The 25,966-nt window shown below is 40.3% G+C and overlaps 1 protein-coding gene across 2 annotated transcripts in view; it reads right to left on the bottom strand.

Annotated features, from left to right (window-relative positions):
* Nucleotides 1-4,042: 4,042 nt before the first annotated feature.
* Nucleotides 4,043-25,966, bottom strand: part of slc9a7 (solute carrier family 9 member 7) — a 135,126-nt gene continuing 113,202 nt past the window's right edge. For both annotated transcript variants that reach the window (XM_068033246.1, XM_068033247.1), the window contains 2 exons: nt 15,682-15,787; nt 4,043-11,146 (listed from right to left, as the gene is read on the bottom strand). In XM_068033246.1, coding sequence (XP_067889347.1) covers nt 10,898-11,146; nt 15,682-15,787 — 355 coding nt within the window. In that variant the 3' untranslated portion in view covers nt 4,043-10,897. The remainder of the gene's footprint in view (nt 11,147-15,681; nt 15,788-25,966) is intronic.

Here is a 25,966-nt window from a genome sequence, read left to right as displayed (position 1 = left end):
TCATCAGAAGTATAACACCAAGTCACAAAAGCAGATATTAGACCAGATAACCAAAAGCCTGGTCGAAAAGGTAGGTTTTAAGGAGTGGCTTAAAAGGAGGAAAGCGAGGGGGAGAGGCGGAGACTTGGAGAGGTGTAGGGAGGGTATTCCAGAGTTTAGGGTCTAGATAACTGAAGGCGTGGCCACCAATGGTGGAGTGATTAAAATCAGGGATGGGCAAGAAGACAGAATTAGAGGAGATATCAGGCGCAGATATCTTGGAGGGTTGTGGGGCTGGGGTAGATTACAGAGATAGGGAGGGATGAGGCCATGAAGGGATTTGAAAACAAAGATGAGAATTTTAAAATCAAGACGTTACTTGACTGGGATCCAATGTAGGTCAGCGAGCAGAAGGGTAATAGGGGAACATTGCAAGTTAAGACATGGGCAGCAGAGTTTTGGATGACCTCAAGTTTAAAGAGAGTAGAATTTTGGAAACAAGGCAGGAGTGCATGTAATAGTCAAGTCTAGTGCTAACAAAGGCAGGAATGAGGGTTTCAGCAGCAGATGAGTTGAGACGGGGTAAAGTCGGGCAATGTTAGAGGTGGAAATAGGTCGCCTTACTGATAGTACGAATATGAGGTTGAAAGTTCATCTTGGGGTCAAATGTAAAACCATGGCTGCAAACATACTGACTTAATCTCAGACAGGAAGAGCAATGGAGTTGGTAGCTGGAGAACAAAGAATGACATCAAAACTGAGGATGCAACGATCAAGAAAGATTGAATAGGCATAAGGCTCATTTCTCTAGAAGAGAGCAGAGATGTCTTGAAAATTATGAAGCATTTGATTGGGTAGGCATGACAAGGTATGTCCACAGGGCATACCAGAATTGAAAAATTTGGATGATATTTTCCCCCCTCTCTAACTAGTGACATTGGAGCCCAATGTAATGCAGTAACAGTTGTTGTGACTGAGATCAACTGACTCACCACACATTAAACCCAGGCTGCTTCTGGTATGTAAGGCTTAGAACCATACCATGTGGTGCATTTATCTAAAACTGTTGGAGGAGTTATCTCCAACTACACATTGTCTTCATGGTTAAAGCTGATAATATGACAATTTCAGAGTTTTCATTTTAAAAGCTTTTAGAAGTACCTTATTTAACATATATCGGTAAAGAAAAGAAAAAATTGAATGCAATATCATTTGTTAGTATTGCAATTCTGATTTTAGGTAACTATTTACATCACAAAGGATATAGTTTATGGAAGTGTAGTTTGCTGCTGTGACATGTAAAAGTTTTGCCTTTGAAATTTGACATTGCTTTTTTTTGGTTGGGTGGTGTTTACACTCATCACAAAAGCAGAGAAAGGGTTAACTTAAAGTGAGGATGTCTGTAAAGACCATAACCAACATTTGAGAATTATACAGCACAGGAGGCTATTCAGCCCATTGTGGCTGTGTCAGCTCTTTGAAAAAGCTATCCAAATAGTCCCACTCCCTTGCTTTTTCTCCATCCCCTTGCAATTGTTTCTCCAGAAATGGTACATCGGTTTTTATTCAGTGATTTTAGTATGACCAACTCAATTAAATCATTTATTATCAAACAAATATTTTCAAGCACACTTTAAAGGGATTCCAATGTCTAATCGAGGCAGTGGAGAGAGAAAGGGAGAGTGCATAAAGGAAGGGAAGTTAGAAAATGTAGAAACACAAAGTAGAGAGTCTTCATAAAAACCATCTGAAATACAGTGGAAAGCCAAATAATGCAATTTCCTCTTGTGACGGTACCAGATTAGGCATCTTCTCGTAAGGACTCAATCTTAAGTTGAAGGCAGACCACCCTTAATAACCTTAGAGAATTCTCCAATCAAATAGCAAAAGAGGTTGTAACTGGTATATACGTTATGAAAAAGCCCAGTGCACAAGTGTTAAGCAGGTCGACAAAGTTAAAAGTATCCCGGAACAGAGTCAATGTTTGATAGTGCTATAAATGTAACTCTCATAAGTTATCCAGGAAACCAAACTTTGACGGAGTCAAATATCTGATGCCAAATGTGTTTTTGTTTTTTTGTTTTTTTAAAGAGCCCCTTCTATTCAAAGCAATTGTATAATAGCCTGGCTACTAGGTTTTATGTAGTTTTGATTGTTACAAATGTGAGAATTTCTTTTTAGGAACTGGAAAAGGCAAATAGGTCTAGATGTTTTGCTCTACATGGTTTACAGAACTTGCCCAAATGTCCGGCATTTATATAGCACCTTTCATGACCCAAAGCACTTTGCAGGCAATGAAATATTTGTGAAGTGGAGTCACTGTTGTAATGTAGGAGACATGACAGCAAATTTGCACACAGCAAACTCCCACAAACAGCAATGTGATAATGACCAAATAATATGTTTTAGTGATGTTAGTTGAAGGATAAATATTGGCCAGAACACAGAACATCAGGGAGAACTCCTTTGCTCTTTGAAATAATTCCATGGGATGTGTTATGTACATCTTAGAGAGTAGACAAGGCCTCAGTTTAACCATCTCATCTGAAAGACAGCACCTTCAACAGTGCAGCACTCCCTCAGTAGGGCACTGGAGCGTCAGCCTAGATGCTCAAGTCTGTGGAATGATCTTCAACAATCTTCTAACTCAGTTGAGAGTGCCACAGTTAACACTGATAACACTGGGCACTATCACTTCTTGAACTGTAACCTAGCACCACTTTCTAGAGGGAAAACATGGATGAGGAAAATTTAATCAATTGCTTACTATTTGGATAAACTATTTGGTATAAGCCTGGCTAGGTGTCATGCACAAGTGCAATGTGCGTGTATAAACATATGTTGCAATATTTCTTCAACACTGCTCAGAAGCCTCCACTAAACAAGCTATACAAGATGTTTATAGTTTTGCATGCTCTGTACCACAAGCTTTCTACCCTCAGTATACAGGACCCACCAACTTACCCATTTTTGTAAAGTCAGCCTCCGTTAAGCAACTTGGTCTTAGCGAATCGTGGAATGTTCGGCTTGATTTCCATCACTCAGGGCCTTCATAAGCAGCACACAGGTCAGCAACTGCAGCTTCTCAGGTTTTGTTTAGCCATATGCTTATACAACCTTCGCAAAGAAAACATACAAGTTTCAGTTTGAACCCAAGTGCTCCCTTATTTGGTCAGGATTAGAAGCAGCATTCCTTCACTACAGGATTGATTATAAGCACTATTTACTTGGCCTTGGCTCTTCCATTTCAATAACTTTAATTATATAATTTTAGTTACAGTCAAGAAGCAAGTGGCTTTTGACAAAATTGTTGCACAACTGACAATCAGAAACATGAAAATGTCTGTGCTTTTCTTTCTGGTTTTAAAGTGAGGGCACAAACAATCCATGCACATTCATTCCAAGATTTTATCAATGAACCTGATTTCAGCCACAAACCAGCTTTGTAGAGCTAAAGCTCAATCTCAGGTATTTTCTGCATCCAAAATTTGTCTTTAATTCATAGACTTTTTGATGCCAATAATGGAATTGTTTGTCTCAATTCATTGTGTCGGTTACAAACAGGTTTTTTCTATTACTGTAGTAACACCAAGTACTAGATGGTGAACTGCACTAAGTGCCCACACAGTGCCCACTCAGACAATAGGTTGTTCTAAATGAAATACTCTCAGAACACGAAGCATCATCTTCTTCTCCCCCTTAAATCTCCTTTGGATCATGAACTATTCCCTTCCCGGAAACTAACCCAGGTGCTTCCTTATGCTAATATCTAAAGGCATTTGGTGCAGGCTGACTTCCTACCCATTGTTTCCTTTATCTTGTGGGGATGGGGAACAATCCAATCTTCAAAGCCCAGATGAAGGAGCTGACACTAGAAATAACATATAAATACATGTCACAGTTGGAGAACTGTGGACACAAAAGCACATTCTTCACACTCTAGTAGAGCGCACTACAACACCAACTTGCATTTGTAGGCCTTTACCCTATACTATTATATGAAGCCATTTATTAACAGGTTTCTTCTTCAAGGCATCAAGATACAAACAATGAGCACAGAAGGTAAAGAATTGGTTTATATTTATTTTTACTTTTATGGCAACATATACACTTGAATCTTTCTGTACCATGCAAGATGAGACATGATTACATTAGTACATTAACCTGCGCTGCGGTATACATTATTAGAATTAGGAAAACTACTCAATTCACGTTTGCATTGGAAACAGGGTCAAGTTAGCTACCATTCAACAAATAGACGCTTCAGTATCATCTCAGGTCCAGAAGGTCTAGGTAATGAAACAGTTCAAAGACACCACACTGGACTAAAAGAATCATTGTTTTTATGGCACAAGCACATGAAGAAGCTCAGAAGTCAACAAACAGCAACCATTTAAACAGTGAATGATAATTTGCCCACATGACTGACCTTTGCTGTACTGAGTAATGTTGAAAGAGACATATTTTCTCATTTTCATAGTGGACATGTATTTTCTTCCTCCCTGTTAGAAATTCTATCTCGCATTCTATCAGAATATTAACAAATAATATTTTCTCCCCTTTCCTTTCAGGTAAAATTAAAGTAACTCAACACACAAGTTTGCATGGGGCAGACAATCAACCCTGACACAAAGGACTGCAAAACAAGGAGTCAACAATAGTGTCATCTGTTGTAGATGACTTTCTGAAGACCTTTTACAATTTACATCTACAAATTTCTTGCACAGTTCTGCATAGCAGAAAAAATATATTAATATTTTCAAAAATCTGAGAACTACACTTCAATAAGTACTAAAGTTGCAATGGGATTGGTTATGGAGTGCTTTGATTGCTTACTACCCGCCTCAAACCCTCTCATGCTGGGGATGCCATTGGCTGGGCTAGGTCATTGTTGGTGGCTAAGAAACAAACTTCAGTTGCACCAAGTTGGACAGATACATTGAACAGAAAAAAAAGCAAATCATGTCTTACAGATGTGTTCACTACCACTGTAAGGGTATCCAGTTTCATCTTTCCTGCTCATTCTCCCCTCCATGTGCGTTGAGGTTAGGCAGGAGACAAAAATATTTAACACATATTTCATTAAGTCTGTGTCTTGTTGCTTCTTGTGATTAGATGCACCTCTTCTCACATCAATAAAGCAGACCAGAATGGAAATCATGAATAATTTCTCTTTGCTTAAGTTCTTCATGAACTTTCAAGAGTAACGGTCCCTAGAAACCATCACAGATTCTTGAAGACTGGAATACATCAGGAGCACTCTTAAAAATGGACAAGAATGCAAATCTCAAGTGAGTTTTCTTTTTTTCTACGATATCCTCTAGTGGCTGCAGAGAAGTATGAGCGGAAGAAAAATGGGTGACAAAGGTAGGACACTAAAGTTTGGTAGAAACCACAGGAAGAGTACACAGATTGTTATGATTTCTCCTCTTCCCCTCACCATAGTTTTCAACTCATGGGATTAAGTACAAGACATATTGAGAACTTAGCATGCCTTTTCCACATTGAATCTAATACACAGGCCTACTTGTTAGCAATTGGCTTGGTCTTCATACAAAGCTCATAGTCTTGGATGCAGAGGACAGCTAATCACAAAATGCACAAAGACCAAACTGAAACCAAATACCTACTTACAATTTAAATAGAAGCTTTACACACGATAAACTTTCACTCCAGCTGGGTTGTTTTTATTTAAAATGTAATGCAGAAACACAGAGAGTTGGTTAAAGTGCTGATTCTGTTAAAACTCAATAGAATTTTAACTATTTGATATCTGAAATCCTTGTATGTATAGGACATGAAATTCTTATTTTCTCTCAAGACTTCACTTCATTAGCATATACTGGACTATTGTGCTCAACGAAGGTCATTTGCCATACTCTCGAGTGCAAGAGATGGTTCCACCTGAAAAATGTGTCACATTCGTAGGATTTCAGAGAGATACTACTACAGAATGCATGCCACAGGATCTCCAATTTTTTTTTTCACACTTTGCAGCAGTCAATTGCTCCATGTCAGCATATCAGCCAGTGCGAGAACAAAATAACATGATTGGTAAGAGCATGCAGGTAACACATTTTAAAAATCTACAATGTTGAAACTAAAGCTCTGGCTTTCACAAGATAAATCATTCTGATTTCATAAATTATAAACAATTGCCCAAGGGCCATCAGGTTTGTGAGAAATCACAGTGAAGTTCCCTCCACACTTCCTCCCTCCTCCCCATGCTGGTTAACAGATAAGGAACAGGCATGTTGGAATGCATCATGTGATTTGGATGTGACCAAATGAAGGTGACAGAATATTTCATTCAACATAAAAAAAAATGATGTGCAAAACACAATTTCATGAAGGCAGCGCCATTTTAAACAAGCTGGTCATAGTGGGGAGGGGGAGGAGGGCAGGAAAGAATCATACAGTTTATTTTCCTAAGAACGGGACCTGTTTTTTGGAGGAAAGCTTCAGATAATAAAGGCAAAGTACAGCACATGTAGAAGTTACTTCCTGTGCATGTGTACATCCAGTGACGTTACTGCATTTAAAAGGAGAAATCAGAAAACCTACTCCCTGTATTTGAATGTTATTGGCCAGTGATACTAGACAAGCAGCCAAGTGAGATTATATTTTCGTTACATTTAACATAGGTTCAGGTTATCTGTGTAAATTGGCATCACCCTGGCCACTTAAGAGCAAGGTCAATTAACATGAAAAACAATCCCAAGAAGAGCAAGTTCTATTAGAGGAGTCGCAGCAGCTTCTGTCTGAGCACGTCAAAAATTAGAGAGATAATTTTAAAAGGAGCATTGTCACTACTAATTCCATCCCTCTCTCTGGCCACTGTCTCAGGCTCAACCAGATGAGATTGCAATCTCAACGTCATATTTGACGCTGAACTGCTTCTGACCCCATATCCTCATCATTGCCATGATCGTATTCTACTACTTCCATAATATCGTGGGTCGCTACTACTGCCTCAGCCCCACTCCCTGCTAAAACCCACATCCATACCCTTGTCAGCTCTGGGCTTCATATTCCAATTCTCTCCTTACCAGCCTTCCATCCTACATAAACCTATCATCCAAAACTACTGCTCATAACCTAACCCCCAAGTCCCGCTTACGCGCCAGCCTTGTGCTTACTGACCAACATTGGCTCCTGGCCCAACAATGCTTCCATTTTAAAATCTGCATCCTTGTGTTTAAATCCCTTGCGGGCCTTGCCCCGTCCCATCACTGTAACCTCCTCCACTTCTACCAATCTCAGTCAGCTCTTCACTCCACCATTGATCGCCATGTCTTTGTCTAGGCCCTAAATCTCAGCTTTTCTCTCCTCCTTTAAGACCCTCCCTAAAACTTACCTCTTTGACCAAAATTTTAGTCACTCCTCTCAATATCCCCTTTTTTGGCTTGGTGTGAAGTTTTGTCTGGTTACACGCATGTGAAGCACCTTAGCTTCTTTAATGTAGGAAGATATCCTATGAAAGCAAGCTTTGCCATGATGTTAAAGATACTTACTCATGAAATCGGAGGATGTTTTGCACATCTGCAAATATTTAAAATGACTGTTGTGTACCATTTTTGGTTTCAAAGCACAGATTAAATTGTACTTGCCAGAGTACAGACAGCATATTTACAGATCAAATTGTAACAATAAAGTTCAAAATGAAACAGGCTCTGGAATCACAATTCAACCAACAAAGTGTGGGGAAAAAAATTACAAACCCACCAGCAGGTTACATCATGAAGAGAACCTGCTGTTCCCAACAAATCCATTCACTTTGCTTTGAGTATGCTAGCAAATCACAAGCACTTCCACTATGGCCTCAGTATTCCCGAAAGTTATTGACCCACTCAAGTTTAAAGACTGTCAAAATACTTCCTTAGTTCTGTACCTGTGCATCACATAAGCAGAATATTTTCTCAGAACGAGAGATGCTCATTTCCTTCATTGTCATTTATTATAGATGCAGGTAGAACTGGAAAAATTCTTTCCTGAACAGCTGCCACTTGACCATTTCTACCTTCACTCATGTCCTTAACGTACTTGGGTAGGAGGCTAGGAAACTCTCCTAGTGCCATCTGATACAATGATATTCAAGCAATAAACAAAAGTCCATAAACCACATTTCAGTGTAACTGACTTTCAGAGTGAAGCTTTCAACATTACTAGATCAAACAATGCTAGCAAATTAACTTAAATACTGAAGCTCAGCCACAATGACTTTGCAACAATGTACAGCTATGTGACATCATGAAGGTTCATTGTTGTTTCCTACAGTCCTCTGGACATTTTCCTTGTACACTCTTTAGGGCACATTGCATTACTTAGGTGAAATTCAAGCTTTTACAAAACAAAAGTAAGCCTGAATGTCTACATAACCATGCCATTCATTAAACTGAATGGCCATGAATGCCTTAAGGAATGGCCTATGCCGGTCAACATATCAGATTTAGATTTGCGTCAATTCAATCACTTGACTCAGCAGAACTCTAACTCTTTATTCCCTTTGCACAATTAACTCTCACCTCAATGAAATGAAGTGCACAGCGCAAACACAAAGCCTCGGCAAAACAAAATGAACCCAAGTTACAATAGCTTCTGGTCAATCTTAATCTACCGTTAAAAAGGACATCTATCTTCCTGAAATTATCAGACTTGTTGCATGAAAAAAAAATCTTTGAATTTGCCTTACTTTCCATTAACGCAAAATATTTTTGTTGTTCTCAGTGTAACTTCCAACCTCTAGTAGTTATACAGCATCAAGATACACAGATTAAAAAATAGATACATTACGTGATCTAATTACATTTTGTCACCATCAGTCACAAATTGTCAAAGTTGCTAAGGGAGTTGTACAGAGGTCTGCTGCTGGCTAACTGCATGAAGCAGTCCATAACCTTCAGTCACGTCCTGCTGCAAAGGGCAACTGCCTCCTGTGGTGAACAATTACCATGTTCTCTTCTCTAATTGATGAGGTCTGCAGTATAAAAGCTTTGCATTCCTACAGCCAAGCAAAAATTGCATTCCTTGTTCAACTGCCATTCCAATTTGACATTATACTGTGATCAGGGACTTTGCAATCCTCCCATTGGCTCATTTCAGCAACAACAAAAAAATTTGACCTGAAAGCTCTTTTTTTGCAAAGCGCATTTTGGGATGTCTCTATCCTGAGGAATTCATTTTAAAAAAAAAAAATGATCTCAGTTACAAAAACATAGAAAGCATAGTTTGATGATTCACGTTAGAGTGAAAGCAGGTGAGCTGTACAACTACATCTGCCAGGGATGTTTGTTCTTTAAGATGAATGGTAGAACTTGGGAAAAAAAGCCTTTGGTGAGCCTGCCCTGCTTGACATTTGTTCTCTGTGATTTTGAAACTATGTTAAACCTACTTACCTTATTCTTCCATAAAAACCTACAGTCCTCCTATGTCATCCTTCAACTACTTGTTTCATGGACCCACCAGCTCCATAAAAACTTTGGAGCACGACCCCTTAAAATGATATGAATGGAAGCGGGGATCGAAATAACCATATGTCAGCCCCTCTAGGACATAAAAAATGATGCAAGGGAAAAACGAATTGTAAATGATCTCTGGATCAGCATTGTTCCAATTTACTAGCATCTTTTAATGGCCATTAATGCAATGCTGTTTAGTATTGTTCACATGTGACTAGAGAAGACAAGAATCTTGACATTCCTCTGTATCCCTTAAGTAAGTAAAATGTAATTGAGAGAGATGGATATTATTCAACTATTCAACGTTTTAGTTATTATGGTGGCACATTGTGACAAAGGCCAGTGAATTAAAACAAAATAATCCACATCCCCTCTCTGCCTACTTCTCCATGTGTATCATGAACTATGGGTTTTACAACTTTCTTTTTAAAGTAGTCATTAGCCAGTAGATATCAGTTTTCACAAAACACAGTGAACAACTTATAGTGACATTGAAAATATATTGACTAAAAGGGAGACAACAGCTACACAACTCTGATGTGAGCAGACAGGCAAGTTTTGTGACAGCAAAACCACTAGCAAGAAAACAACGTGCCTTCAGTTTGTGCAGTAATCGTGTAGTCCTTTCTCTCGATCATGCAGAGTCTTTGAAGGACAAAATTAAAATTCACAGCTCACTGAGGGTTTAATATCCTTCCCCCACCCCACCCCGCCACAAGCCTTTCTTCTCGTCAAGGTCTTCAGCCTGACATCAGTTACATTGCACCAACATGAGGTGCAACTTTAACAGTGCTGTTAGTACACATTTATGTTCACAGTAACTGCTCACACCACCAGAAGGTAGGAAGTGCAAACGCAGTTACACTGAAACACATGCCTGGAGCTCTGCTCACTAGCAACTGACTCAAGTGATGTTTCTAGCGGCAGAAAAGAGATAATGGTCTCTTTGCTGCTATTGGAAATGCAATGACAGTACTGCAGCCACACGCGTTGTCTGCTTTTTATTATTTTGAATGTAAAGGGTAAAAGTTAGCTGTGCACTAACTGCAGCTGGTGTATGATGCTGGTGGTGGCATTTCTGTGATTGACAGCATCACACAACACACTCGATTTCAGTGCAGTCACGCTGCATTAAGCAGCGTACATGCACTGTAACTGGGGCTTTAAGTGAAGCATCACAGTGTTGAGGCTAATCAGTCAGTCAACAAGATAATCACAACAGCGATGGCACTAGTAGTACACTAAAGAGTCATGGCATTTTCATACTTAAGTAAAAGCTTAATGAAATGCCACACATAGATGTTTTCACATTCTCACACTTTAAATAGCTGAGCCAAGAGATTTTGAGGAGAGCGAGAAAAAAATCATCACACAAGTAAACCAGTTCAGTCTCATTGCCAAGAACAATATAGGCTTTGATCCTTCGGAGGCTATTCTGTGGCTCGCTAGCATCACTGCAGTCATGCATGATCTTCCAATGGGAAAACTAATCTGGTGCCTCGAGTAATAAGTTCATGGTCGTCTGTTCCCAGAACATGTTCCAGTGCATCTTCTGAAATACTCTTGGTTCTCTTGCCGTCCACACTGTTGGATGCAGTACCTGAGCTGGAAGAGCCATTAGCAGTTAGTGTACTTCCTCCGTAGGTCAAATTCAGGTCACCGTCATTAAGGATGAGATCAGAGTCATCGTCTCTGAGCTGCTCTTGATTCTGCAAGATGAACATGGCAGTTTAGAATTATTGCAGGAGATTAAGCCAATGATTTCAATTTAAAACATACAAATATAGTTTTAACTAGGCTAAAAATATGCCTCAATACTTGTTATACAATTCCTTCCTAAATTTGACAGATTTAATATTTTATTAAGGAAAACAATACTACAGTAGGTCTTTGGCATAGTGTTCAAGCAACTATCAGGCAGTTTATTTAAGATTAATCTGGTTAATAATGGGCCAGATTTTGCTACAGCAGGGCATCTAATGGCATTAGCTAAACTTGCCCTTGCAAATTTTTGCATGGCATGTTGCTGAAAGTGCAGGCTAATAACGTAACAAAGGAAACTGGACATCTGGGACCTCAAACAGTACAAGAAATTGTATATTTCCTTAACCAGACTGAAGGATTGTGACATTAACAGCACGAGGACGGAGAAGGAATTGTAGGTTAGAATGGGGGGATTCAATGCCAAATCAGGTACAGAAAGAGAAATAAAGAGAGGGAAAAAAAGATTGGATTAAGAGTGAGAGAGAAAAGAAAAGCAAAAAAAAATTAAATCTCACATTTTTAGAATTTCCAGCAACAATTAAAATCTGAAGGAGTGAGGCTCCACAATTTTAATAGTTCCTTTTCAATGCCAGAGAGGTCGGTTGGCGGTAATTAAAACCTTTTCTCCGGGTGCTCCGGTTTCCTCCCACATGCCAAAGACTTGCAGGTTGGTAGGTTAATTGGCCATTATAAATTGCCCCTAGTACAGGTAGGTGTTGGGAAAATATATAGGGACCGGTGGGGATGATATTGGAATATGGGATTCGTGTACGATTAGTATAAATGGGTGGTTGATGGTCGGCACAGACTCGGTGGGCCGAAGGGCCTGTTTCAGTGCTGTATCTCTAAACTAAACTAAACTTTCACATTGGAATTGCTGAAAAGAGAGACATTTTGTCAAAGCTTTTTGTCTTGCATTCAGCAAGAATGCCAATGTAAGGGAAAACAACAAATTTATACTGTATGAGAACAGAGTGCTGATTGGTAGAGGCGTTGCCATGGAGAATGCACCAGTTTAAAGGTGACTGGCAGTTAACTGCCAAGCTTTGTTCGAAATTTAAACCAGGCAGCTTGACTATGATTCCTCAGAGCAATGCCTTGACCAATGAACCAGCAAATGGCTGTCACTTATATTGCTTAGTTGAAACAGGCGCAATGTGTGTATATGTTCTGTCTGCAAAGAACAGGAGCTGTGCATTACTATATCTAGCTTCCAGTATGCACAAATGCGCCACACTGCAAGCCCAACTGGCAATCTTAAATTGGTTGTCAGTGTAATTCTTAGCACACTGAGGATTATTTAGCAAATGTTGTCCAATCGCAGAATCACATCCAATGTTGGACACTGTGTTTTCAGTTTTGCAAGCATGGGCTGGTTGAGCACGGTTTGTAACTTGCCTATTGCAAACAGTGGAAGGGACATGTTGTTTGATACGATCCGCCAATCTTTGGGATGTATGGCCTATATACCTAGCAACACACTGGCATTGAAATTCATATATCACATTACTCATTTGTGTGATAGGCAGAATGTCTTTTTGGCTCGACGGCAGCATCCTGTTAGTGGCGAACACCACACGTGTTGCTACCGCTAAGCAGCAGTGTGAAACAGCTAGCTTCAACTGTTGCTCAAATTTTGGGATACATTACCCTTCCATAGTAATCTGTGGCAGACTGGACACGTTTCAGGGCCGAAAATGATGGCTTTAGGCCTGTTCATAAGTTTGCGTGATTATACAGTAAGGGATGATCTGATCAAGACAGCCTTTGTCACACAGGATGCCTTTGATTTGGCCTATTTCAGCACCAAGCTTGCATGGTGAGCAAAGGTTTCGGTTCCATTTACGAGGTTGCCGATAATCCCAATCTTATAGCGTATGGAACTGTAAGAATCCCAACACGTGTATTGACCAGTGAAGGTAGGTTTGCGGTAGATCGTGGTAGAGAATCCCTCAGCAGATTTCTCAACGTCAAGGAAAGGGAGCTCATTTGACTGCTCCATTTCAAAAGGTGAAATTATTATTACATGCAGCTGTGGATTCAAATATAGCAAACATATCATCTACATATCAGAATTATGCACGAGGTAGGAGGTTAGGTGTCATTCCCTCGAAGACACTTTTTTTCAATGGAACCCAACAAAGATGCTTGATAGAGCTGGGCCTAGAGGGGATCGCATGGCAACACCATCTATTTGGGCATACATGGTGTCGCTAAAACTGAAACAAAACAGAAAGTACTGGAAATACTCAGCAGGTCTGGCAGACTCTGTGGAGAGAGAAGAAAAGTAAACATTTCAGGTCTGTGACCTTTCATCCTGACCTGAAACCTTAACTTTTCACATCTCTCCACAGATGCTACCAGACCTGCTGAGTAATTTCAGCACTTTTTGTTTTGTTTCAGATTTCCAGCATCTGCAGTATTTTGCTTTTATTTCAGTGGTTAAAACTGAACTCAAATGCGCGAGTTGCTGAGTTCATAAGTTCAACTGGTGCATTTTCCATGGCAACACCTCTATCAAGAAGAGTCCACTTGCCTACCATTCAGCACTCTCTTCTCATATAGTGTAAATTTGTTGCTTCCTTTACATTGGTATTCTTGCGATCTGTCCTCATGAGTGCAAGACGAAAAGCTTTGACAAAATGTCTGTTTTCAGCAATACTCAAGTTCTGTACTACCAAATAACTACCTGTCACATTGTTAAAATTGTACTCAGACTGGAATGTACAAAACTTTCTGTGGAGAGTTTGGTTTTGTATCATTGGACAAATATAACTTCACACCATTCAATGCATTTTGAAGGTAAGGCAGACAGCGAAATGCCATTTCTGTGAAGCTAACGGAGCGGTGCAACTCAGACAGAAACTTTTGGAAATTTGCGTTTAACTGTGCATCTGCCCCTTGCTGGAAGTTGCTGTAACAGCTGTGCATGAATAATGTCGAGTGCCATCAGCCTCACTGTTATTTTGACAGGAAAATCATGCAGATCCCTCCAGGGAGGTGAAAAAATAAACAGAGTCTCTAGCAGCAAGTTACATAATGACTTCAGCAAAGGTCTGGGAGTAGGGTGACTACCTATTCAGCTGGGTGTCACAGGGTTTAAAACAGACAATCCAGTTTCTAACTGGGCTGTCCAGAAATGTCTAAAATGTAAACCAGACCAAAACATTTATTTGGAGCCAGACATATAAAGCAGGGACTTCCTTGATCCGAGTGGAGATATTCTAGTGCAAATGCAACTTAAGAGGCCATTAGAAAATAAAAGAAGTTTCTAACACACACATGCACACAATCGGCAATTCAAATATTGGAGAAAGAAGTCCTCTGGTCCTCTCTCACACACAATTTAAATGGAAGAAAACGTCGAAAATTAAACTTTAAAAAAAAAAACTTTGCATCTACTGCAACGTCGATTCATACAAAAATAAATTGAAAATAAGAATAAGTATATAAATATCAAAATTAAGATACAGTAGGAGTCTTGCCCAGCATATTAGCCACTTGCCACATACCACTATGTGACAAATTGCATTTCAAATTAATTAGAAATGAGTAATAAACACTGTCATTGGGCATTTGATTGCAACACTCATACTTGCCGTGTGTATCCTTTAACCTTTCTGTGTGTTTGTTGATAGACTAAAAGCAGAGCAATGGAGTGTTTTTTGGTTGGTTGTGTGCTTTATATCCTTGCTTACTGCTTATTGCTGATCTTCGAAAGTGGTGTGCAACATGGGTGAAAACTTAAGACTTCAGCACCATGGAAACAAGAGCAGCATTGTAGGGAGACGGGATCTGTCACCATGGTCAGCCTGACCAATTGCAATAACTGCTCCAGGCCAGCAGATGAAAGGAAGTTCAACCAATAAGGAGCAGCTACAATAGGGCATGTCATGGAAAAGGACAGGCAGCATCCAACTAAAGGAAAGCAGGGACATGTCAGGCATGTCTCATTGTGCAGCGGATCAAAATGCTCATTACTCACTCTCATGGACAAATTATCGCTCCCAACTGTGGGCAGAAACTGCAGTGTCTGATAATTTCATATCAGAATTCCAAACTCTGGTGAAAGAGAAAGACTACAAAGTTTCACACTGAATAGTGGTAGATGTTCAGTGAATATACACGACAAATTCATTTACCTGCATTGTGTGCAAGGTATTTCTATTAAAAATAGTGGATTTTAGTTGAAGCCCAGGATCAGCCATGATCAGATTGAATGGTGGAGCAGGCTCAACGGACTATATGGTATACTCCGACTCCTATTTTGTCTGTACTTATAAGGCTAAAAGAGTTGTGGCTAGTCAGTGATTTCTACTGGACATCACCGCAGTAGACTACTTAATGAAGGACATGCAACTCTTACAGAAATTAAATCAGATCAATTTTGCTTTCATATCCTTCCAAAAAAGTTAGTGTTTATTAAAAAAACAGAGATTTTGGCAGTGAGTTGTGTGAAATATTAGTGGCTAGTACTTACTTCATATGCTTGAGGACTTGTCAAGCACCGTGCTATAGGACCACACCAGCCAGGTAACGTGGCAGTCAGCGGAGGACCACTGTGTGTTAAGATCGGCTTCAGATAACTGGAAGTTTTTCTGTTAAGGACGAATTCGAAAAATGCCAAACAAGAAAGGAAACTTTTCTAAATGCCTTGAATTTATCATTAGTAATTCCAAATATACTACTGGTACAAACATAAATGTAGTACCTTATCTGACAGGCTTATAATATGCATTAATCGGCCATCTAACTTTATTGGTGAGTTAGATATTTTTCTCTCGTTACTCTTCTTAGTCCCCTATTCAAGTCTTTCTACAGCTGCGGTTGCAGTCTTTGCTGAATGGAAGGGTAATGTGATGACCATGGCTGACCACACATTACTGCCTCAGACCTCCTGTAAAAGTCAACACTAGAAATTATGAAGAAACTCTTAGTGCAAGGCATGCCGTGTCCTAACAATCCTCCTGTTAAAAAAACTTCACCCTTTCTATTGGGAAGACAGAAGCCTGCCTCAAATTCTGCTCCCCAGTCACTGACTCCATCCTTGGTGTCCTATTTGACTCAGACATGAGCTACCATCTCGATATCTGCTCCATCACAAAACCTGCTTCTTCCATCTCTGTAGCATCACACTCTGTGCCTGTGCCTCAGCTCTTCTACAGCTGAAACCCTTGAGACAGTGATTATTTGCTCAGTATTAGTCCTCATGGCACTGGCAAAACAGAGAATGACACAGGAGCATCCTCACCCAAAGCTTTATCAAAGGCTACACCCAACATAAGTGACAATTTATCCAACACTCCAGGATCCACATCCTATTCTTCACAAAATTCTTGTCACCAATCATCCCCAATCCTTCTTGATCTCCAAAGGTGACTGATTCCATCGAGCTGACTCTAATATCCTCGACTTATTTTACTTGTACTTGGATTAACCATCAACTGTGAAGCACATTACGTCATTTTGGTACACTAAAGGCACTTTCTAAATTGCAAGTAGTTGTTGTATTGCCTTCAGATCTCTCCATAAACCTGGTCCTTCTCTGCAGGTTTTACATCCCGGTCAGCTCCCAGGGTTCTTGCAAATCTGGAATGTTATTCCAGTGTCTTTTATCCATACCCATTAAAACTGTATTTTAAAATATTTAGCCAACTACTCTTTCAAAAACCATGATGGATTCTGCCACCACCACACTGGAGGCTGGGGCAATCCATGTCCTAACAACTGTCTTTATAAAAAGGAATCCTAATCCCTCCTATTGGCAAGACCAAAGACATAGTCTTCAGTCCTCATCGCAAATGCTGTTCTCTAGCCACTGACTCCATCCCTCCAAGGTTGAACCTGACTGTTCACATTGGCGTCCTACATGTGATGCCACCACCCTCATATCCGTTCCGTCACCAAAACCGCCTATTTTCACCTCTGTAAATGTGACTATTCCAATGCTCCAGTGGCCGTTCTCCCATCCTCCACCTTCTATAAACTTGAGCTCATCCAAAACTCTAATGCCCGTATCCTAACTCACACCCATTCATGTATCACCACTGTGCTCACTGATCTATACTGGCTCTCATTTAAGCAATACCTTGAATTAAAATTCCCCAACTTGCTTCCAAAACCTTCTATGGCCTTACTCCTCACTATCTCTATAATCTGCTCCAGTGCTCTCAGAGATCTCTGTGCTTCTCCAACTCTGACCACCTGCGCATCCTGATTTTAACTGCTCCACCATTGATGGCAGTGCCTTCAGTTACCTCGGCCCCAACCTCTGGACTTCTATCCCTAAACATTTCCACCTCTATCTAACCCTTTAAGCCACTCCTTAAAACCTACCTCTTTGACCAAGCTCTCACTCACCTATCCTAATATCTCATATAACTCTTAAATTTTGTTTGATACCACTCCTACTAAACAGCTTGTGGTGTTTTATTATGTTAAAGGCATTAAATACATGCTGTTTGTTGTTTTGTTCTGCTTTTATGATTTTAAATTTAGTTCTGGTTACTGACGCACTGACCAATGGAAATAGTTAACCTCGAGTTATTTTATCAAATATTTTAATTTTTAATAACTCTACTGATTCCCCTCTTAGCCTTCTTTTTATCTAATCAAAAAAGCCCCATTTCTCTAATTCCTCCTTATAACTAGAAGTTCTTATCCCTGGGAATGTGCTAGTTTAAAGAACAGAAGTACGTCAAGTATTTGAAAAAGTCTACAAATTACATTGTGAGCTTGCCTTTACAAAACACCTTTAACCTAACATCCCAAGGCACTTCAAAGGAGTGCTATCAGACAACAATTCTCACTGAGCCAAATATTTGGATGGGTGATTAAGAGCTTGGTTAACAAGAGGCAGGAGGAGAGAGAGGTGGAGCAGTTTAAGGAGGGAATTCCAGAGCTTAGGGCCTAGACGTATGAAGGCACAATGGCCAATGGTGGGGCAAAGGGAGTGGGAGATGCCTCAGAGCCCAGAGATCTCTGAGGGTTGTAGGACTGACGATTACGGAGATAGGGAGAGGTGAGACTATGGAGGGATTTGAACATGAGGATAAGAATGTTAAAATCAAGGTAATGGTGGACTGGGAGCCAACATAGGTCAGCAAGCAAAAGCAACTATTGAGTCCCTCTAGGTTTAATTTCCCCCAACAGTGCACTGGTTAACATATTTGCATCTGTTTCCTTTGGGTATCAATTCAACAGTGTTTATTTGGAACAGGTTGATGACAATATTTCATTAGGAACACAAAAATGCTAAGAAGAAGAAATGGTTTTAAGGCCAGCCACCGTTTTTCAAAAGCACAGAAAATCAGATCAGTTACTCCATCCCACCAGCAGTAACCAGCGGAATATTAACTTTACCTGATGCTAGCAAAATCCGTTCAGAAAAAAAATCCTGCAGTAAAGTTGCAGCATGTTGGATAATCTAATAAATCATGTTAAAGTAATTGTTCCAAGTACAAATGCTGCTTCTATTGAAAGTAATCCAAAGAATTACCACATGACTCTTAAATTTAACAAACATCTGTGAAGCAGCTGTGTTACTGTGAGACCTCAATATAAATTTGAGCACAAACAGGTTGAAAAAAAATTTTTTCTCTGAACTCTAAATATGAACTGAGATTAATGTGACTTCTTTTAAACTTGCGCTCTTCCTCGCAGCTTTCTTCCCTTCTTTTTGAAGGCTTTAATGTATTTTCAAAGATGACCGATGCCCCCACCCCTCTGGTACATTGTTTCACAACATTAAACAATTGCAGATCATCAGGGAGAGGCAATTTAATGCGGGCAAGCCTGAAGTAATACATTTTCAAAGGAAAACAAGGAATAGAAGCATACACACAATGGAAAGCATGGAGGAATATGAATAAACAGAGACCATGGGATTATACATAATTGAAAGTAGTAGTAGTAGTAGAATTAAAAAGATGGAAAGGACAATAACATTTTAGGTTTTATAATTAGGGACATGGAGTACAAGAGTAAAAGATGACATGCTAAGTTTATATGAGGCAGTGGTTAGATCAGAGTGAAAAGTACTATGTGCAGCTTTGGGCGGCTCATTATTCAAAGAACATCAATATAGAATTGTCAGGCAAACCCCTCACCTGCCAAGACAGAGGCACACATGATTTAGCTACATGAACATTAAAACTTAAAATTGAAAGCCTTGACTGGGAAGACATTTGCATAGGAACCGACAGCATTGGAACAATGGGGACCCAGTTGTTGCTTCCCCAATACACAGAAGTGGTCAGACCAGTTTTGGTCACATGACTGACCAACTGACTGTTGGAGGTTTTGAATTTGAACTTCAAACAGAGGATTTGAACTCAAAGCCAAGTGCTCCTGGTTGGAAGAGAACCTCCTCTCCAGTCCTGCCTACCTCCATCTCTTTCCCACAGAACTGAATCTTGTGAAAACACGTGAACCTCAAAGAGAGAAAAGTCTCCTACATGAATAAGGTTTAAGAAGAACACTGGGTCCCGATGAACAGCAAGACTACCTACAATCAAGTGAACTCGAAGCACAGTAAACAAGAAACAAAAACAAGAAATGCTGGAATCACTCAGCAGGTCTGGCAGCATCTGTGGAAAGAGAAGCAGAGTTAACGTTTCGGGTCAGTGACCCTTCTTTGGAACAGTAAACAAGAAACTCTTCTGATATTGTCTCAAACCCCTCTCGACTACATTTTCCTCACCTCTTTTCTGTCCCTATTTGCATGCGTGTAATTCGTGTGCCTGATAGTGTGAGCGTGTTGTATATCCATAGGCGTTAACTGTATTAGAGTTTAAGTTTAAATAAATTTCATCTTTCTTCTTTAAACCTCAGAAAACCTGTGTGAATTGGTTTCTTTGTCTTATAATTGGAAAGCTGTGAACAAGGATTCACAAAAGGGGGGCTCAAAACACTGTGTTTAAAATTAAACCCTGTTAAAATAAGACCAGGTAAAAACAGCAAACGACGCCTAGACACTTTTCTCACCTGGTCATAACAGAATGCAGAGCATAGTTTCACCAGAATGATAGCAGGGATGAGAAACTATCATTATGAGGATAAACAGAGACAATTTCCAGTGCAGCAGAAAAGGTTAATAGGAGATTTAATAGAGTTTTCTAAAAGAATTATGAAAGCTTTTGATATGGTGAATAAGGAAAGACTAATCCCTCTGCTTGGAGTCAGTGACGAGTTGTCAATCAGTTTAAAATGGTCACTAAGACTGAGGAGTGAGCTAAGCAGGAAGTTATTTACATAGAGAGCTTTAAGAGTATGGAATATTTTGCCACAATGGGCAGTAAAAACAGAGACAATTGCATCTTTTAAGGGAAATGTGGCTAAGTATCCGAAGAAGGGTAGGGCAATGAGGAGAAAGCATGGCTCTGGGATCAGTTTTGAATTCCTCTAGCAAAGAGCCAGAACTAATGCAATAGACTAAATGGCCTCCTTCTGTATTGTAAACTTCTAGGGCTCTATTTCTTAATGGAGACATTAAGATTTTGCACTGCAATATTGTGGAGTGCAATCTCAAGGGCTTCCACTGCTATGTCCAGACTGGCCAAGAGAGTGTGGGAAAATGGAACACAAAAGTCCAAGTGTATCAAGCCTGTGTCCTCAGTACCTTGCTCTATGGCAGCGAGGCCTAGACAACGTATGTCAGCCAAGAGCGACATCTCAATTCATTCCATCTTCGCTGCCTCCGGAGAATACTTGGCATCAGGTGGCAGGACCGTATCTCCAACACAGAAGTCCTCGAGGCGGCCAACATCCCCAGCTTATACACACTACTGAGTCAGCGGCGCTTGAGATGGCTTGGCCATGTGAGCTGCATGGAAGATGGCAGGATCCCCAAAGACACATTGTACAGCGAGCTCGCCACTGGTATCAGACCCATCGGCCGTCCATGTCTCCGCTTTAAAGACGTCTGCAAACGCGACATGAAATCCTGTGACATTGATCACAAGTCGTGGGAGTCAGTTGCCAGCGTTCGCCAGAGCTGGCGGACAGCCATAAAGACGGGGCTAAAGTGTGGCGAGTCGAAGAGACTTAGCAGTTGGCAGGAAAAAAGACAGAGGCGCAAGGGAAGAGCCAACTGTGTAACAGCCCCAACAATCAAATTTTTCTGCAGCACCTGTGGAAGAGCCTGTCACTCTAGAATTGGCCTTTATAGCCACTCCAGGCGCTGCTCCACACACCACTGACCACCTCCAGGCGCTTACCCATTGTCTCTCGAGATAAGGAGGCCAAAGAAGTATTCCAGCATTTGACTTGAAAACTTTCAAATCTAATCCTTGAACTGACATTGGTACAACAGTTAGTCATTTTCAGGATTCACTTGATCTTGTGACGGATGCATCTGATCATTAATTATGAACATACATACGAACACACGAACTAGGAGCAGGAGTAGGCCACTCAGCCCCTCGAGCCTGCTCCACCATTCAACAGGATCATGGCTGATCTAACTGTAACCTCAACTCCACATTCCAGCCTACCCCCGATAACCTATCACCCCTTAGTCATCAAGAATCTATCTACCTCCGCCCTATAAATAGTCAAAGACTCTGCTTCCACTGCCTTTTGAGGAAGAGAGCTCCAAAGACTCACGACCCTCTGAGAAAAAATTTCTCCTCATCTCTGTCTTAAATTGTCTGTGATTAACTAAGTTTAAAGTCCTTTTGCCTTATAAGGTTTTGCCACAGTGCAGGTGAAGGAAGACATTTAATCCATCCACTTCATGTCAATGGAAGTCTAGACCTGTAGGTGGATAATTCATTCAACATATCTCCACTCTACCACATTATTCAGATGCTCAAAACACAGCAAAACTGCAGAAGTGCTTGCCTCATACTGGTGGACAGTCACAATGATAATTTCTTCACTCAAGCTAAGCCCACTTTTGTATTACTTTGGCAATTTTTGTAACATATCGAAACATAAACGAAAATACAGAAAGGTCCTAAAAGGTTTCATGGGAGGGTTAGAGCAAGGGGAGGGCTAAGGAGAGTCATGCAACATGTCCATTTATACCAAAATATTTAACAAAAACAAGACATAAATTAGACTTCAATTCTGGTGGAAGTGCTGTTTTTGGAAAGGTTAAACAATGTAATATTCACAAGGGTTGACGCCTTCATCATGTGGGCCAACACAAGCACAGCTGGCATTTTAATAGGATATAGTGGGTGCTTAATTTACACCAGACGCAAATATCCATTTCGGCAAGACCCGATTGTTATCTAAACCAGCAAAAATAGCAGCTATTTCAAAGCTTTTTTTTTTGTATCAGAGTAGGATATAGTCCCTACCACATCCGAAACTTGGAAATGAGCCCTTCTCAAAAGGCAAGCAAATTAAAATCTCGATGAAGTAATTATGCAGAAAAATTGGGTAAAGAGCAATCATTATGTTTCCCTATTGACCTATTACATTTGGGACAGTAGGATCTGACTGTTGAGGGCAATGGTCCCTCTATGCTGCGTGGGTGTGTGGCTGCACAGAATACCAGAACATACATTGTAGTATAACGTACAAGTTGCGCACAACCAACGTTCACTTTAAGATGCGTGTGTGCATGGCCACACATCAACCAGAAAGGGACTGCATAGTATGACAAAACAGGTCAGGCACAACAAAGAGAAATTAGAGGGAATAATAATAATAAAAGCAAAATACAGTGGATGCTGGAAATCTGAAATAAAAACAAGAAATGCTGGAAATACTCAGCAGGTCTGGCAGCATCTGTGGAGTTCTGAAGAAGGGTCACTGACCTGAAACATTAACTCTGCTTCTCTCTCCACAGATGCTGCCAGACCTGCTGAGTATTTCCAGCATTTCTTGAAATTAGAGGGAACATTGGTTAAGAGTAGAAAATGGTTATGGGATATACAAACTTAAATTGACGTCAGATAGCTAAATTCGCCCAAATTGTACTGTGCGAGAATGAGAGCGGATTAGAGGCATAATGTCACAAAAGGAGGCCATTCAGCCTATTGAGTCTATGCTGGCTCTCTGTAGAGCAATCCAGTCAGTCCCATTCCCCTGCAAGTTTATTTCCCTCAAGTGCCCATCCAAATTTTAAAAAAATCATTCATTGTCTCCACTTCTGCTCCCCTTGCAGGTAGCGAGTTCCAGGTCATTACCACTCGCTGTGTAAACAAGTTCTTCCTCACATCCCCTGCTATATCTCTTGCCCAAAACCTTGAATCTGTGTCATTTAGTCCTTTCTAAGTTTATTAGGTTGCTAAAAGTCACGAAACAGCATACTGGTTGTTAGCATCTAGCTATTACAAACTAACAAATGACTTAATATAAACTAACATTTAGCTTTATTAGAATCCTTCTCTGTAGTATGGTAAAGTGGAAAACTTAGGAAATAAGTTACAGCATGGACAAGATGTCAAGGCAGAGGGATCTTGGGAGATGATGTCAAGTTTTAAAATGCTTACTTGCAGTAAAAAGTGTTAGACCGTGAGAACAGACAGTGCTGCATAATTTTGTCTCGTAGTGAGATAAGGCATCCTCAGAAAAGTGCAAGCATTGAGATAAGGTGGTTAACACAAAGACCTATGTATTAATTGTGTAAATGAAAAGGTTGGCAATTATCACAAACTGATCCTTGGTTGGTTAAGAAAGACATATTTTAATACAAGACTGATCACTGATTGGTATGAGGGGAGGATTAACTGTAAAGCTGCCAGAATAAGTTAGCTTGTGACTTTGCCACTACGCGGCAGAGAATTTGAACAAGAAGAAACTACGAGAGAGTGTCATGTGCTCTGCCGTCCAGCCACTAATACGGTAGTATCTTTGTTAGACTGTTAATCACTGCCTGAGTTTGTTAATAATAGTTTATCTTAACGAACTTGGCTTTACGTTTATCTCAATTAAGTTGATTCACAACAAGCCGTTGTGCTGCCAAGTCTGTTCCCACCTTAGAAAGGGGCATAAAACACCCCTATCTCATCAAAAATCTTACATCTTGTACCATCAGCTAATGGGAACAGCTTTTCTTTGTCTGCTTTAAATAAACCTGTCATAATTTTGTGCACCTCTATCAAGTCGCCCCTCAATCTCCTTTGCTCCAAGGACAAAAACCACAGCTTCTCCAACCTAACCTTGTAGCTAAAATCCTTCATCCTTGGAACCATTCTAGTAAATCAACTCTGCACCCTCTCAAAGGCCCTCACTTCCTTCCTATTCAGGTATTGGAGGGAGACAGAAAGCAGGAAACTTTAGGCCAGTTCACCTAACATGTGTCATTAGGAAAATGCTAGAATCTATTATTAAGGAAGTAGCAGCTGGACATTCAGAAAATCAGAATACAATCAGGCAGAGTCAACATGGTTTAATGAAAGGGAAATCACATTTAACAAATTTATCAGAGTTCTTTGAAGATATAACAAGCAGGGTAGATAAAGGGGAACCGGTAGATGTAGTGTATTTGGATTTCCAAAAGGCATTCAATAAGGTGCCAATTAAAGGTTACTGCACAAGATGAGAGCTCATGGTGTTGGGGGTAATATATTAGCATGGATAGAGGATTAGTTAACTAACAGGAAACAGAGTTGGGTTAAATGGGGCATTTTCAGGTTGGCAAATAGCTGGGACATTGACGAGATTGCAGCTAGAGTACTGTGTACACAGCTTTGATCTCCTTACTTAAGGAGGGATATAACTTGCACTAAGACCCATCACCACTGACCTACATTGTTTCCTGGTTAAGCAACACCTCAATTTGAAAATCCTTATGCTTGGTTTCAACTTCCTCCACGGCCTCACTTCTCCTCACCTCTAACTTCCTCCAGCCCTGCAACCCTCATATCTGCACATCACCAATTCGGGGCTCTTCTGCTTCCTTAATTTTAATTGCCCCACCACTGGTGGCTGTGCCTTCAGCTGCCGGGACCCTAAGGTCTGGAATTCCTTCCCTATACCTGTCTGATTCTCTTGCTCACTTTCCTCCTTCAAGATACTCTTTGAAACCTACATATTTGACCAAGCTTTTGGTCATCTGGCCTAATATCCTGTTATGTGGCCCAATATCGCCTGAAATGTTGTAGTTATCAACAAGACTAATCAAGTACCCAAACAAGTCAAAAACAGTTAATCCGATATAATAACCTGAAACTGCCCGATGCTGGCAATGGATACCTGCAATGGAAAATGGGCCATTTTGCAGCACCAATGTGTCTCGCTCTGATAATTAAGGGACCCTAGAACTTTAAGGGTTAATGTTAAGTGTTAGTAATTCTTAAAACCACTGCAGTAAGCTGAATGGTAATGAATCAGGCAGGTAAAACCACAATGTTCGGACATGAATATAATAGTAACTTCATGGCCTTGTCCAGGCCCAGAGTAAGCTACCCACAAAACCAGAATAGATTTGAGTAAATTATCTTACTTAAAAAGTCACACTTAGCTCCCAGCTTTGTTTTATCAGTTTGTCTTATGCGGAGTTGCTTTCTCTTCGACGTAATCTTGTGATGAGCACATGTTCTAAGTTAACCGTTAACAGGGAGCCAGTAGTCACAGATACTTGTGGTTTTAGACTTTAAATAGCTAAAAGTACAGATAGCTTGATTTGAGCTCACCACCGGAAGAGAGAATCTGATAAGGCTAGGCTGCTGGTAGCCCCCAGATTGGTAACATATGACTAGTTTATGTCCATTAAAACTTATAAACAAGTTTTGTGCCATGAATTGTTTCACTTCAGGTTCTCAAAAAACTTATAAAATCATACAATATTTCCTTCTGTGCTGTAACCA

This window comes from Heterodontus francisci, chromosome 6 (assembly GCF_036365525.1).
Source record: "Heterodontus francisci isolate sHetFra1 chromosome 6, sHetFra1.hap1, whole genome shotgun sequence".
In the NCBI taxonomy this organism is placed as follows: domain Eukaryota; kingdom Metazoa; phylum Chordata; class Chondrichthyes; order Heterodontiformes; family Heterodontidae; genus Heterodontus; species Heterodontus francisci.
Note: the sequence above shows the minus strand (reverse complement) of the source record. Positions and strands in the feature narration are given on the sequence as shown.